Genomic DNA, 14,399 nt, shown 5'->3' with positions numbered 1-14,399 from the left:
ATACTATTCTTTTGGACTCCTGAGAGGAAAAGTATGTCCTCGCTTCCCTTACACTTAACTTAGGACCATGTTAGTGCTAGGTATGCCATTCAACTTGTTTTGAAGTCAATGAGGAAGCACCTTCACCTTTGGCTACTTGAGCTTAACAGGCCAGCTGCTCTGTTTATTATTAAGCTTCCTGGACATTCCGGACTCAACTCCCTGGAGGCCAAAGTAATCCACCTCACTGATATTTCTGCCAAATAGTTCTCTCAAGGAGACCCAAGAGCCAAACCTCTGTCATCGTCGAAAAGAATGTTCTCGCACATGATAATTTGGAAGAATTGACCAGAGACACCCAACAATCGGCCCCCCAAAAGTAAAAACAACATTGGAAATTTAATAATTGTTGATCTGATAAAAAGAGAGAATTCTTATTTGGACTAAATGACAATATGGCCCTACCAGAAATTCTAAAATTCCCACCATTTACCAATGTACAACTATTGGTCTACTGACAAAATGATAGTGTTTATGAAACAATATTGGTGAGGAAATATTAATGAGGCCACAAAAGTGCCTACTTCACTTGTCCTGTTTGTCCAGTGGTACAAGGAAAGGTGTTCATACTGCTCCCAGACACTTTGAACTGCCCAATGGAACATTTGAAGTTTGGCAAATGAATTTCATACAGCTTTCCCTGTCTCGTGGATATAAATGTGTTTTAGTCATGGTTTATACGTTGTCTCACTGGACCAAAGCTTTCCCTTGTAGACAGGCCACTGCTTCTTCTGTGGCTAAAACTCTGTTAGAAAAGATTATCACTACCTGAGAAACACCTCTCAAACATCATGGTGGTTGGGTAACCCATTTTACCCATAACGTGCTTCAACAGTTCTGTTTGGCTGGTTTTATACTTTGATTGTGTGTGTCACCCTCAGTCCTCAGGGTTAGTTGAACACACTAATGGCACTGGTAAGACTCAACAGGCAAAATGTGTAGAGATCTTCGATATACATTGTTCAAAAATATTGCCATCAGTCCTAATTCTCAGATCTCCCACTGTCCATAGATTCTCACCCTTTGGGATAGTCACGGGACTTCTAGTGCACTTGGCCCTGCCTCCTCCAACCCACAGTTGATAAAGTAGATATCCTTCAAAATCGTAAAGGCCTAATTGCTCACTAAAGGCACCGAGGGACAAAAGGCCACTGAATTAAGAAAAAACTGACTCTTGATCAGCAATGCTTTCCGAGAAGGATCCTGATCAAAAGGGAGGAATGGGAAAATGAATAAAGGACAACTTCACTAAAATGGAGTTGGGATGGCCAAAAGGAGGAACTCTCACCCAGTACTACTGGAAATCAAGAATTTCCAATTACCAAGACCAACAGAAGAATCAACAGGGAAGAATCATTAACTACAGACCCTAACAGGAAAAGATGTGCCCTGCATTTCCTACAAGAAATTGACCACCCCAGCAACTCAAACAAAGAGAAACCACATTCACCCTGAACTCTTGCTTTTCTCCAGTGGACTTGGCGTTCAAAACAATCCTTCCCAACTTCCTCTTTCTTCTCCATAAATAAGTTCCTTACTTTTGTTTGCTGAACTAGTCTATGGTTTTTGCAATAGATTACTTGTCCTGAATTGCAATTCTCTGCTCTTTCAGAAGAAACCCATTTTTGCTAGCAAAATAACTGATTTGTTTTTAAGGTCTGCCATATGAAACCATGTTAAGTCCACACCTACTTAAGCCTAAGAGCAATTAGTCTTGATAGTCCTAACTTTTGAATCATATGGCCTGTAGGAATGTGTCCCTTGCACAACAGACCTACCTGTGCTTTGTGAAACCTTCCTATATAAGTTTTTTTTTTTTAAATAAAATGCACCTCAGGGCACCTGGACTGCTCAGTCGGTTAAGCGTTGGACTTCGGCTCAGGTCATGATCTCCTGGTTCATGAGTTCAAGCCCCATGTTGGGCTCTGTACTGACAGCTTGGAGCCTGGAGCCTGCCTCTGATCTGTGTCTCCCTCTCTCTCTGCCCCTCCCCTACTCGTACTCTGTCTCTCTCAAGAATAAATAAGCATTAAAAAAAATTAAAAATTTTAAAAATTAAATGCACCTAATGGTATACACATGTGCTTTATGCAAAAATTGTCACCGTTATGTATGATGCTGCTTGCTGACTCAGAGTGGTTGTATTTTGTGTTTGAAAACAAATCACCAGTGATTCTGCAAAGAGGGGTCCCTGACACCCTCCTACATCAGTATATGTACCAACCTTGTGATAACAATAGTAACAATAAGAGCCTGTATTTAACGCTAGGCCCTGTGTTAAGCACTTATCTCATTTTCCATGAAGTAGGTTGTAGTACTTTCCCATTTTAGTTATTAAATCTTGGGGGAAGGAGGGAGGTCATAAAAAGAGTTCTACTTCTCCAGGTTACGCTAGGGTCCCTCCCCCAGGTATTATATATCAGAAGGTGTCTTTTGGGTCCGATAACTTTGATTTTCAGTAAATTCACAGGTGATGATGTCAGTAAGTTCACAGGTGATGATGTTACCGCCGTCTCAGGGATTTAAATTTGGGAATTAACGAATTGGAGTAACATTTAATGGTACTACACAAAGTCCCCACCAGCGGAACATATCCACTGTTCAATTTAAATCTCAGTCCCCAAAGCTGAGAGGTGAAACAGCTCCCCCAGTATTAAAGACTGGATCACGCGCTGGAGACCTCTGAGGACATGACTTTGCCCCAGGTGACCACAGAAATATGGGTGCGTCGCCTTTAAGAGGAGCTTTGGCACTCCAGGACCCTCCTTCCCCCGCATCTTTCTCCTCCTCGAGGCCTCCGCCTCTGGCGGCCAGGCGGTTGCCAGGAAGACCGGGAAAGATGCCCACTGCCTGGTTGGATGCAGGGCTCCAACTACATTACCCAGAAGTCTGTGCCACCGCATCGGCGTTGTGCTCAAGGCAGCCCGGAAGACAGGCGTTTCCCGCCGCCCGGAGCGGCTGAGGCGGGACTTCCGGCATCGCCAGCGTGACGTCTTTTGCCTGTGCCGGGACTCTCCACACGGGCCGTTGAGGCCCCGAGTCTGGGGCGGGGCCGGCTTCCCGCGCGGCTCTTCGGAACCGAGCCCGGAAGGACGGTACCGTACGCGCCTTTGTTACTCTCCATGAGCCCCGTCGTGGGACCGGCGGCCTTGCGCGGAGGTGTCGGCTGGAGCTGGGCCCTTCCCGGGGCCTTCGCACACGCGCGCTGCCCTCGGACGCCCCGGCCGCGGTACCCTGAGCTGTGCGCGTTTGTACCCGGGGGAGACGGGCTGGGAGCGCGACAGTCGGCCCGCGGGCACCGTGCCTAGTGGAGCTTTGGGGTTCCGGCTGAGCCCGCAGGGCCTGCCCGCTTTGCCCGCTTCTCGCCACCCGGTTCTGCTCACGGGATCCCATGGAGGCTGCGGCGCGGACAGACGGGGCTCAGGTGAGCGGAGGGGCGGCTTGTTCTAGGACCTTCCTCACTTGGCCTTCATCGCTCCCTCTGAGTGCAAAGGCGGCGGAGGGCACTCACTCCCCGCGGGTATGTGCCGAGGTTCCGGGTATCAGTATCGGTGGGATGAGGTGTGCAAGGGTTTCCAAGGCGCTGGCACAAATACTTGGAGGTGGAAATGAGTTAGGAGTGTCCCGGGAACCGTAGGTCCCTCTTAATCGGGTCAGAGCAGACGGCAGGTGGTCAGGGGTCGGGCCTGGAGTGGCCGCCTGAGGAGCTGGGCCTCTGTTCCAAGGGTGGTGAAAGACGTGGCAGATTTGGAGCAGGAGAGGTGACCCGACCCAGGTCTTAACGGGGCTCCCTTTGGCTGCTCTCTGGCTGAGAACAGAGCATGGGCATGAGTGGGGAGCCTACCAGTAGTCTGTGAGTGTTGACGGCAGCTGGCCCAGAGAGGCGGCTGTGGAAGTGAGAGAGGGTAGTGGATTTTGTATCTGGGCGTTTTGTTTTAGGTAATTATATATTTTTGAGAGAGAGATTGAATGCACAAGCAGGGGAGGGACAGAGAGAGAGAATCCCAAGGAGGAGCAGGCTCCTCGGTCTCTGGTCTCAGCACAGAGCCCGATCTCACAAACCGTGAGATAGTGACCTGAGCTGAAATCGGGAGTCTGTCACTTAACTGCCTGAGCCACCCAGGCACCCGTTATATCTGTTTTTTTAACCAGAGTGACCAGATTTTCTTGTGTAAAGGGTGAATAAGAGAAAGGAACGAATTGTGGATTACTCTAAGGTTTTTGTTTTTGTTTTGTGCTTTCTTTACCTGGTAGAATGACGGAGATGCCATCAACTGAGATAGGGAAGCTGATAGCAGGAGTAATTTTCAGTGGTAATATTGGGAGTTAGGCTGTTGTCATGTTTCGCTTAAGAAGTCCCAGAAACTCCTTAGTTGAGACATCGAGCTGGATGTGGGTTTTAGTTCTGGGGAAGGGTACTGGTTGAAGAAGTTCAAAAGGTGGCGGCTGGTATGTTGAATGCGGTGGAGCTATGGGTTAAGTTTAGGAGGGAGTATCTTCAGGTCATGGTGGCAATGCAGTTAATAACAAGAAAAGTTGAAACTTGGGACTGAGGACTGGGTCTCTCGCTTAGGCACTGGGTGACAGTGTACCTGTCACAAAGATACATGAGCACTTCCTGGACACCACGTGCAGAGCAGCGTGGGGTGGGAGGTGGTTTGCCCTGTGGGTGCATATGGTGTGATCCAGAAAGTTGGTAGTGGAAGTGGCAGTCCCAGATGGGGAGAAGGGGTGGTTCAAAGAGTGATGTACATGTGAGGAGAAGTGTGAAGTGATGGCATTAAGGTTGTGTCTGGGACGCATGGTCTGAAGGACACCGGGAGAACTGGCCAGCACGAATGTTTGGCGCCCTTCGTGCCGGACCCAGAGCTTACCCAGTACCCACCTGCCCGCCTGCCTGGCTCTGCTCTGCACCCAGTGCTCAGAGGGACGTGAGAAGAGAGCAGGCACTAGTGGCGCCAAGACCTGGTGTCTCCTCTGAGTCGGGAGCTGGGAGGAGAGGGACCGGGGTGGTCGTGTGAGTGGATTGACTGGGGAGTCCTCTTGCCTGTGGCTCAACTGTCCCCCCATCACGACAGGGCTGTGTGACCTTTGAGGATGTGTTCGTGTACTTCTCCCGGGAGGAGTGGGAGCTCCTTGAGGAGGCTCAGAGACTCCTGTACCGTGATGTGATGCTGGAGAACTTTGCACTTGTGGCCTCATTGGGTAAGTCCCTGTTTTATCTGTGAGTATATAGCAAATTACCCCAAAACTTAGTGTCTTAAAACAGTAAAAATTCACTATTTCAGTTTCAGTGCATCAGGAATCTGGTCACAGCTTTCCTGGATGCTTTTTGCTTAGGCTCTCTTACGAGGTTTCAGTGAAGGAGTCAGCCAGGGCTGTGTTCTCATCCGAAAGCCAGTCTCTCGAAGAATCCACTTACAGGCTCACTCATGTGATTGTTCCCAAGAATTAGTTTCTTGTGGCTTATTGAACGTGGGAATTAGTTCCTCTCTGGCTGTTGACCTACAGACCTCAGTTCTCTGTCCTGGTGGCCTTTCTGTGCTGTGCCTCGTAACATGGAAGCTGCCTCCTCTCTGAGCAAGTGAGCAGAGAGTACCCAAGATGGAATCCAGCCTTTTTCCAACCTGACCTTGAAAGTGACATCCCCTTATTCTGTTCCTTAGAAAATGGGTCGGTCAGTCTAACCTACAGTCCAAGGAAGAGGCTCACACAGGAGGCAGCCATTCTTAGGGCCATCTTAGAGGCTGCCTTCCACAGGCCCTCACATTCACTCCGGTGTCCCTGGGGTTTGGTTCCCCTGTTTCCTAGAGGCATCTCTTTCTGTCCAGTCACCTCAGTGACTCCCTCCCCTGTTTGGGTCCCAGAATAGGTGCTGTGGGTGCTGGGGCTGGGCCACGTGCAGTGTCCCCTCCCCTGCTGAACACTTCCAACACTATTTGCTCAAAGTCTTGCAGGAACAGGTTAGAGGTTCAGGGCCTTTTTAGTCTGCTCAACAGATTCAACATGGCTGTGTGCTTCCTGGCCAGGTATCTATCCAGATCGACGGTACCTTGGTGTCCCAGGTTCTGCCCTTGCCATCCAGCTGACATTTCCTGGGGCCTGAATATGCCAGGAATTACAGGCACTGACATGGTCACCGCTCATGAACGTCTCAGGGCTGCTCTGGCAAATCTTTCTTCAAGGATTTCCATTTTTAACATTCCATTTTCTTTCTTTTTTTTTCGAGTTTATATTTATTTTTTGAGAGAGAGATAGAGAACAGGCAGGGGAGGGGCAGAGAGAAAGAGAGGGAGACAGAATCCCAAGCAGGGTCTACACTGTCAGCACAGAGCCCAATGCAGGGCTTGAACTCATGAACCATGAGATCGTGACCCTAGCTGAAATCAAGAGTCAAAGGCTCAACTGACTGAGCCACCCAGGCACCCCTAACATTTCATTTTCTTCTCTGTGAGGTGGGTCTACCTGGGCCACTCATGTGCCCTGGGTTTTCTTTACAACTTCATCTTCCAGATCCCATGTAGTTGTCCATGGGGAGAGGGGGAGAAAGCCCTGGTGTCTGACGGGGCTGACCTGACTCTAGCCACAGTGAGCGAGACCCAGAGAGGGCCTGGCCCTGCAGACTGAGGACCGGAGGAGAGCCATGTCAGTGCTGGGTTCAGGTCAGACTTGCAGCCTACTTTGTGTTCACCAGTGTTTTCTTGCCAGGGCCTATAGCGCTACCTCCTTTCTGCCTTGCCTTCCCCACTCCTGGCACTTTGTGCACTTGTCTCTTCTCTTCTGTCTTCCAGCCCTGACTGTTTCCTCCTTTCTCTGGTGTCCGTGTCTCATTCTTCTCTGTTCCCTCTGCCACACCCTGCAACACTGGCTGCTTTAATGTGCAGTGAGTTGTGCACATCTCCTTAAACAGTCCTGAAGAAGCAGCTACTCACCGCAGTCAGATTTTCCTGGGTCTGGACCCAGCCTTCTGCGCAGAGCCCTCCTGGCACCAGCCGCCAAGGCCCTGCTCCGTGGAGGAGTGAGCTGGAGACCTCTCTTCTGCTCCCTTTACCATGCACCACCATCATGCCTGCTACCCATTCTTTCTCCTTACTGTGACTGCTAGAGGCCCAGAACCGACACTGGGCCTGCTGGCTCCCTTGTGCCAGCGGCAAGTCAGGGCACTCGTTCTTTGGTGCGTCACACACATGGATGTGATGCGGCCACTGCTGTCCACCAAAGCCCACGTGTACCTCACCGGCCTCTTTTCGCTTTCAGATTGTTGGCGTGAAGCAGACAACGAGGAGACGCCTGAGCAGAACGTTTTTGTCGGCGTGTCGCAGCTCAGGACTCCCAAGTCAGGTCCGTTCATCCAGAAAGCCCACCCGTGTGAGGTGTGTGATCCACTCTTAAGAGACATTTTGAACTTGGTGGAATGCCAGGGATCACCCCCCTTGCAGAAGCCGTACACGCGTGGCCCGTGTGGGAGAGGATTCTTACTCAGTGCGGACTTTTACCGGCACCAGAAGCGATGCAGTGGAGAGGATCTCTTTGGAGGGGACGCTGATGGGGCCTCATACATGAAGAGCTATGCAGTCCACGTGCCAGGGAAACCCTGTACTTGCAGGGAGGAGGGGATGGACTTTCTGGGCAGCTCTGGCCTCTTCCAGTGTCCTACCACCAGCAATGGGATGATTCCATACAAAAGGACTGAGTGCATGGAATCTTTCCCAGCCAGCTCCAGTGTCGGCCGGCAGCAGACAGACCATGATGGACTGGTGCTCTTCGGTTGCACTGACAGCGAGAAAGCCTTCCTGAACACCTTTACTCTCCTCGGCAGCCAGGTAAGTCAGACTGAAGTAAGACCCTTTCGATGCCCGCCATGTGGAAATATGTCCAAGGAGAAATCAGCTCTTATCATTCACAGAAAAATTCACAGCGGAGAAGCATCGCATGTGTGTAAAGAGTGTGGAAAGGCCTTCATTCACCTGTCTCACCTAAAAATGCATCAGAAATTTCACACTGGAAAAAGACATTACACATGCAGTGAATGCGGGAAGGCCTTCAGCCGCAAAGACACACTTGTTCAGCACCAGAGAGTCCACACTGGAGAAAGGTCTTACGACTGCAGTGAGTGTGGAAAAGCCTATAGCAGAAGCTCCCACCTTGTTCAGCACCAGAGAATTCACACCGGAGAAAGACCTTACAAGTGCAGTGAGTGTGGAAAAGCCTTCAGCCGGAAAGACACACTTGTGCAACACCAGAGATTTCACACTGGAGAGAGGCCTTACGAGTGCAGTGAGTGTGGGAAGTTCTTTAGCCAAAGCTCCCACCTTATCGAGCACTGGAGAATTCACACTGGGGCAAGGCCTTATGAATGCATCGAATGTGGAAAGTTTTTTAGCCATAACTCAAGCCTCATCAAACATCGGAGAGTCCACACGGGAGCAAGGTCTTACGTGTGCAGCAAATGTGGGAAAGCTTTCAGCTGCAAAGACACACTTGTTCAGCACCAGATAATTCACACTGGAGCCAGGCCTTATGAGTGCAGCGAGTGTGGGAAAGCCTTTAGCCGTAAAGACACACTTGTGCAGCACCAGAAAATCCACACTGGAGAAAGGCCTTATGAGTGCGGTGAATGTGGGAAATTTTTTAGCCATAGCTCCAACCTTATTGTACACCAGAGAATCCACACTGGAGCGAAGCCTTATGAGTGCACGGAATGTGGAAAATGCTTCAGCCACAATTCCAGCCTCATTCTACACCAGAGAGTTCACACTGGCGCAAGGCCTTACGTGTGTAGCGAATGTGGAAAAGCCTACATCAGCAGCTCCCACCTTGTTCAGCACAAGAAAGTTCACACTGGAGCCAGACCTTATGAGTGCAGCGAATGTGGGAAATTCTTCAGCCGAAACTCTAGCCTCATTCTCCACCAGAGGGTTCACACTGGAGAAAAGCCTTACGTGTGCAGCGAATGCGGGAAAGCCTACAGCAGAAGTTCCCATCTTGTCCGGCACCAGAGGGTTCACACTGGAGAAAAGCCTCACGAATGCAACAGTTTCGGTGCTCCTTCAGCTACACCTCTTAAACTTGTTTAGCGTGAGAAAGTTCACACTGGAGAAAGGCCTTATGAATGCAGAAAATGTGCTGTCTCCTTGTTCGACCTAATAGGACTCACACCAGAGAAAATCTCTGTGAGTACCCTTTGGGAGGGAACCATCAGCCATCATTCGTACATGTATCATGAGGACGTTCCCGATAAGAAGCATGTAGGTGGGAAGCTTTCATGAGGTACACTGCACTTTGTAGACTACCCAGGGCTCTTGACAGAGTTCTGTCACTGCCAGTGCCTGTGGCGGAAGCCATCTCTTTGCTGCCAGCTGTCAAGGTCCCACAGTGAGTGTCAGTCACTCTGATATGCTCAGGGAACGCAGACCCCTGGGCTCTCTCTCCTGTTCCCTGGAGGGAATCATGAGTGTTCTGAGCCCTGTGAGGTGCTCACTTCCTCCCCCATGGCTGGATTCTGAGTGGACGTGATCCAGCTCTGGCGAAAAGGATTTGAACTGGAGTCTGCTGGGGATTTCCAGACAGGATTTCTCTTCATGAACAATGTTGACTGTAAACACAATAACCAGGACTCCTTCGTCTTGCTTCCACATCACCTGACTTTAGAACTGCTTGCCTCACGCTGCTCTCATCTGCAGTGATACTCGTATGTGTGTGTGTTGGGGGAGGGGGGTCTCTTTACTGTGTGCAATGGATTGAGAAAAAGTTGGGTTCTTCCAACATGAAGGGAGGAACACCTTTTGTCGGCACCAACTTTATGTGCCTCAGAAGGGTCAACAGGATGGCAGAGAAAAATCTCAGTCTCGGCCTGATTTCCATTGTTGCCCAAGGCTTTGCTAGAAAAGAGTGAAGAGCTTTGGGTGCCTCATCTTGTGGCCTGGAAGGCAAGTTTCCTGTGAGCCCAGAGTTCATTTTGAGGAGGGCATAGTTGGTGTGATAATCCCCAGGGCTTCTGGAAACCATACGAAGTGGGTCTCTTGTTTCTATGGAATTTCGCATAGTCCCCAGGACTTTTCAGGGATTTCTGTCTCCTGGATCAGCCAGTCCCTGATGTCCCTGATATCCAGAATCCCACAGGCAAAGTGTTCTTGCCTGGAAGGCCCACAGGGCAAGGCGGGGATCAAAACAGGTACAGAAACACTGAGATAATGGAGTGGAGGTGAATGTGGCAAATGAGAGGATATGTATCTCTTCTCCAGGAGGCATCTACAGATGCCCATATGATTGTTGAGGGATGAGAGTGTATAGAACTTCTTAGGATCTTCAGACATCTGTATCTCCTGTGGCCAAGGCTACTGTCAGTGTCTAAAGGTTTGTGGATTCCTGTACCTCCCTGGGCTGTTGAGGTTGTGGCCATCACTACACAGGCAGGAACCTCAGCACTGACAAAGGAGAGCTCCAAGGATAGGGCTTCTCTGACTCAGCTGGCACTCCTAGTGCCTGAAGTGGGACGTGGATTTCACTGCTCTCCAGTTTTTGCTGACATTGAGGCAGGGCTCATCCTCCTAAACTGGGGAGAGGGATGTGGTAGAACCAAAATAGTTGTCAGATGTGACTTTCCGAGAGGGACAGTCAATATGAACTTTATGGGGAACACTTAATTCTCAAAAACTTTGTTGAGGTATGATTGACATGAAATAAACTGCACATATTAAAGTATGAAATGTGTTTCAGCATGTGTATGTACCTATGAAACCATCACCGCAGTCAAGATAATGAACATACTCAACACAACCCCAACATCCCTTGTATCCCTTTATAATCCTTTTATCGCAGTCTTTTTAATACCCTTTTCCACAATTCGTAGGGAACAGCAAGCATTTTCTAGAATTTTATCCTATCCTATGGTATATACTTCCTGGGAGTGGGGACTCTAGCCCTTGTCACTATCCATAACTATTTTGGGATTAATCCATCTCATTGTGTGTATCAATAGTTCGTTCATTTGTATTCAGTATTATTTCACTGTATGCATATACCACAGTTGGTTTTTATCCATTCAGCTAGTAATGGGTGTTTGGGTTGTTTCCAGTTTGGGGCCGTTACAAATAAAGCTGCTCTAAGATGTGTACAAGTTATCGGTTAATAACATTTCATTAGATAGATATAGCACAGTTTACTCTCCTACCGAAGGACTTCCTGGTTGCTTCCAAGTTTGACAATTATGAGAAGCCTGCAATATGTATTTGTGTGTAGGTTTTGTGTGGATGTAAGTTTCCAGTTCTTGGGTTCAAGCCAAGGAGTGTGATTTCCTGGATCATACAATAAGAGTATGTTTAGATTTGTAAGAAACAGTCTTCCAAAGTGGCTGCCCCATTTTGCACCCCCACCAGCAGTGAATGAGCGTTTCTGTTGCTCCGCGTCCTCATCAGCATCTGGTGGTGTCAGTGTTTTGGAATTCATCCATTCCGGCAGGTGTGTAATGGTGTGGCGTTGTTGCTTTCATGTGGAATTCCTTAATGACGTGTAAGTATCGTTTTCATATTCCTTTAACACTGTTTTTTGCTGAGCAGAATTTTAATCAAGTCCAAATCACCCAGTTTTTCTTTCAAGGATTGTCTTTTTAGTGTTGTATAAAAAGGCATTGCCAAATCCAAGATTCAGTGTCCAGTGTTATCATCATATAGGTGCTCTGTGGCTTTGTGTTTTGCATTTAGGTCTGTTATCCATTTTGAGAAAATATTTGTGCAAGTATAAATTCTATATCTCGATCATTTTCTTAAACATCAGGATGTCTAGGGGCTCCTGGGTGGCTCGGTTGATTAAGCATCCCACTTTGGCTCGGGTCATGATTTCGCGGTTCATGGGTTCAGGCCCTGCGTCGGGCTCTGTGCTGACAGCTCAGAGCCTGGAGCCTGCTTCCTATTCTGTGTCTCTGTCTCTTTCTCTGCCCCTCTCCCGCTCGTGTGCGTGCTCTCTTTCTCTCTCTCTCAAAAATAAACAAACATTAAAAAAATGAAGATATCTAGTAGTTCCAGCACCATTTGGTGAAAAGACTACCCTTTTTCTACTGAATTGCCTTTGTTCCTCTTTCAACAATCAGTTGACTGTGTTTCTGCTGATCTGTTTCTAGACTCTCTTCCAATTTTTTTCCATCCATTAAGAGAATCGTGGGCATGGGGTGGGTTCTTTGGGGGAAGGGTCTTGTTCATATGGTATAATCCATTCATTGATATTCAGATGTCAAACTAACCTTGCATTTCCTGGGACAAATCCCACCTGGTCATGATGTACATTCCTTTGTATTCGTTACCACATCAGTTTTCTGATACTTTGTTAATGTATTTTGCATCTATATTGATGAGAGATAAAGTTTGGAGATTTCTTGTCATAGCTCTGTGTGACTTTGCTATCAGAGGAATCCTGATCTTGTAGAAAAATATGGGAATGTTGTCTCCTTTATTTCCTGGAAGAATGGAAGAGTTTTTGAAAGATTAGGGATATTTTTTTATTTGCTAGAATTCCTTAGTGAAGGCACTTGAGCCTGCAGTTTTCTTTTGGGAAGACTTTCAGTCGATTTCAGTCAAAATTTACTTAGTATAGTCCTATATAGATTTTCTACTTGTGTCAGTTTGGGATAATTGGTGTCCTTTTAGGAATTCTTCCATTTCAACTAAATTGTCATAATTTGGGAGGATAATGGTTTTTATAATATTCCCTTAGGATACTTTTAGTGTCTGTAGGGTCAGTAGTGTCTTCAGTCCCACTGTAGTTAATTTTTTTCTTTGCCTATCTAAAGTTTTGTCAATTTCATTGATCTTTTGAACCAATTTTTTGTTTCATTTTTAAAAAATTAAAAAAAAATTTTTTTTTAACGTTTTATTTATTTTTGAGACAGGGAGAGACAGCATGAACAGGGGAGGGTCAGAGAGAGGGAGACACAGAATCTGAAACAGGCTCCAGGCTCTGAGCTGTCAGCACAGAGCCCGACGCAGGGCTCGAACTCACGGACCGTGAGATCATGACCTGAGCCGAAGTCAGCCGCTTAACTGACTGAGCCACCCAGGAGCCCTAAAAAAAATTTTTTTAAATGTTTGTTTATTTTTGAGAGACAGACAGTGTGAGCTGGAGAGGGGCGGAGAGAGAGGGAGACACAGAATTTGCAGCAGGTTCCAGGCTCTGAGCTGTCAGCACAGAGCCTGATGTGGGGTCGAACTCACAGACCGTGAGATCATGACCTGAGCCAAAGTAGGACACTTAACTAACTGAGCCACTCAAGCGCCCCTCATTTATTTTTTTAATTGAAGGGTAATTGACATACAATATATTAGTTTCAGGTGTACAATATACTTATTCAGTATTCATATACATTACAAAATGGTCACCACAAGTGTAGTTACAAATGTCATTGTACAATGTTGTTAAAATGCTACTGACTGTATTCCCTATGCTCTAGATTGCATCCTGTGTTTATTTATTTTATAACAGGAAGAAGATTGTACCTCTTAATCCTCTTGCCTGTTTCAGCTGTCCTCACCCCCTTTCTGTCTGACAGCCATCAGTTTGTTCTCTGTATCTATGAGTCTCTTTCTGTTTTGTTTGTTCATTTGTTTTGATTTTTAGATTCCACATGTAAGTGAAATCATACGGTATTTTTCTTTGTGTGACTTATGTCACTTAGCATAGTACTGTCTAGGTCCATCGTGTCACAGATGGCAAGATTTCATTCTTTTTTATGGCTGAGTAATATTGTATTTCTCTCCATATAGATAGGTGGATAGATAGCTATAGATATTCATATAGGGAGATTATTAGATAGATAGTGATAGATAGATGTATATCTTCACACACATACCACATCTTTATCCATTCGTCCATCAGTGGACATCCAGTGTGCCTCCATACCTTGGCTATTGTAAACAGTGTTGTGATGAACGTAGGGAAGCATATGTCTTTGAAGTCGTGCTTTCACTTTCTTCAGATAACCTAGAAGAGGAATTGCCAGACTATATGGTATTTCTGTTTATGATTTTTAAAGGAAGTTTCATACAGTTTTCCGTAGTGGCTGTGCCAATTTACATTCCCAGTAGTGCACGAGTGTTCCCTTTTCTCCACATCCTTGCCAATACTTCTTTCTTATCTTTTTGATAATAGGTATTCTGACAGGTGTGAGTTGATCTCATTGTGGTTTTGATTTGCATTTCCCAGGTGGTTAGTGGTGTTGAGCATTTTTTTATATGCCTGTTGTCTGTCATCTTTGGAAAAACGTCTTCAGGTCCTCTGCCCATTTGTAAATCAGGTTGTTGTTGTTGTTTGATAGTGAATTTTATGAGTTCTTCATGTGTTTTGGATGTTAACCCCTTATTAGATATATA

The 14,399-nt window shown here is 47.1% G+C and overlaps 1 protein-coding gene across 1 annotated transcript; it reads left to right on the top strand.

Moving 5' to 3' along the window:
• The first annotated feature begins 3,027 nt into the window (after positions 1 to 3,027).
• Positions 3,028 to 10,748, top strand: ZNF304 (zinc finger protein 304). The gene is made up of 3 exons (XM_058707083.1): positions 3,028 to 3,463; positions 5,118 to 5,244; positions 7,297 to 10,748. Exons 1-3 carry the CDS (start codon positions 3,431 to 3,433, stop codon positions 9,114 to 9,116), a joined length of 1,980 nt encoding a protein of 659 aa, XP_058563066.1. The 5' UTR covers positions 3,028 to 3,430; the 3' UTR covers positions 9,117 to 10,748.
• The last annotated feature ends 3,651 nt before the right edge of the window (positions 10,749 to 14,399 follow it).

This window comes from Neofelis nebulosa, chromosome 17 (genome assembly GCF_028018385.1).
Source record: "Neofelis nebulosa isolate mNeoNeb1 chromosome 17, mNeoNeb1.pri, whole genome shotgun sequence".
Lineage (NCBI taxonomy): Eukaryota > Metazoa > Chordata > Mammalia > Carnivora > Felidae > Neofelis > Neofelis nebulosa.
Note: the sequence above shows the minus strand (reverse complement) of the source record. Positions and strands in the feature narration are given on the sequence as shown.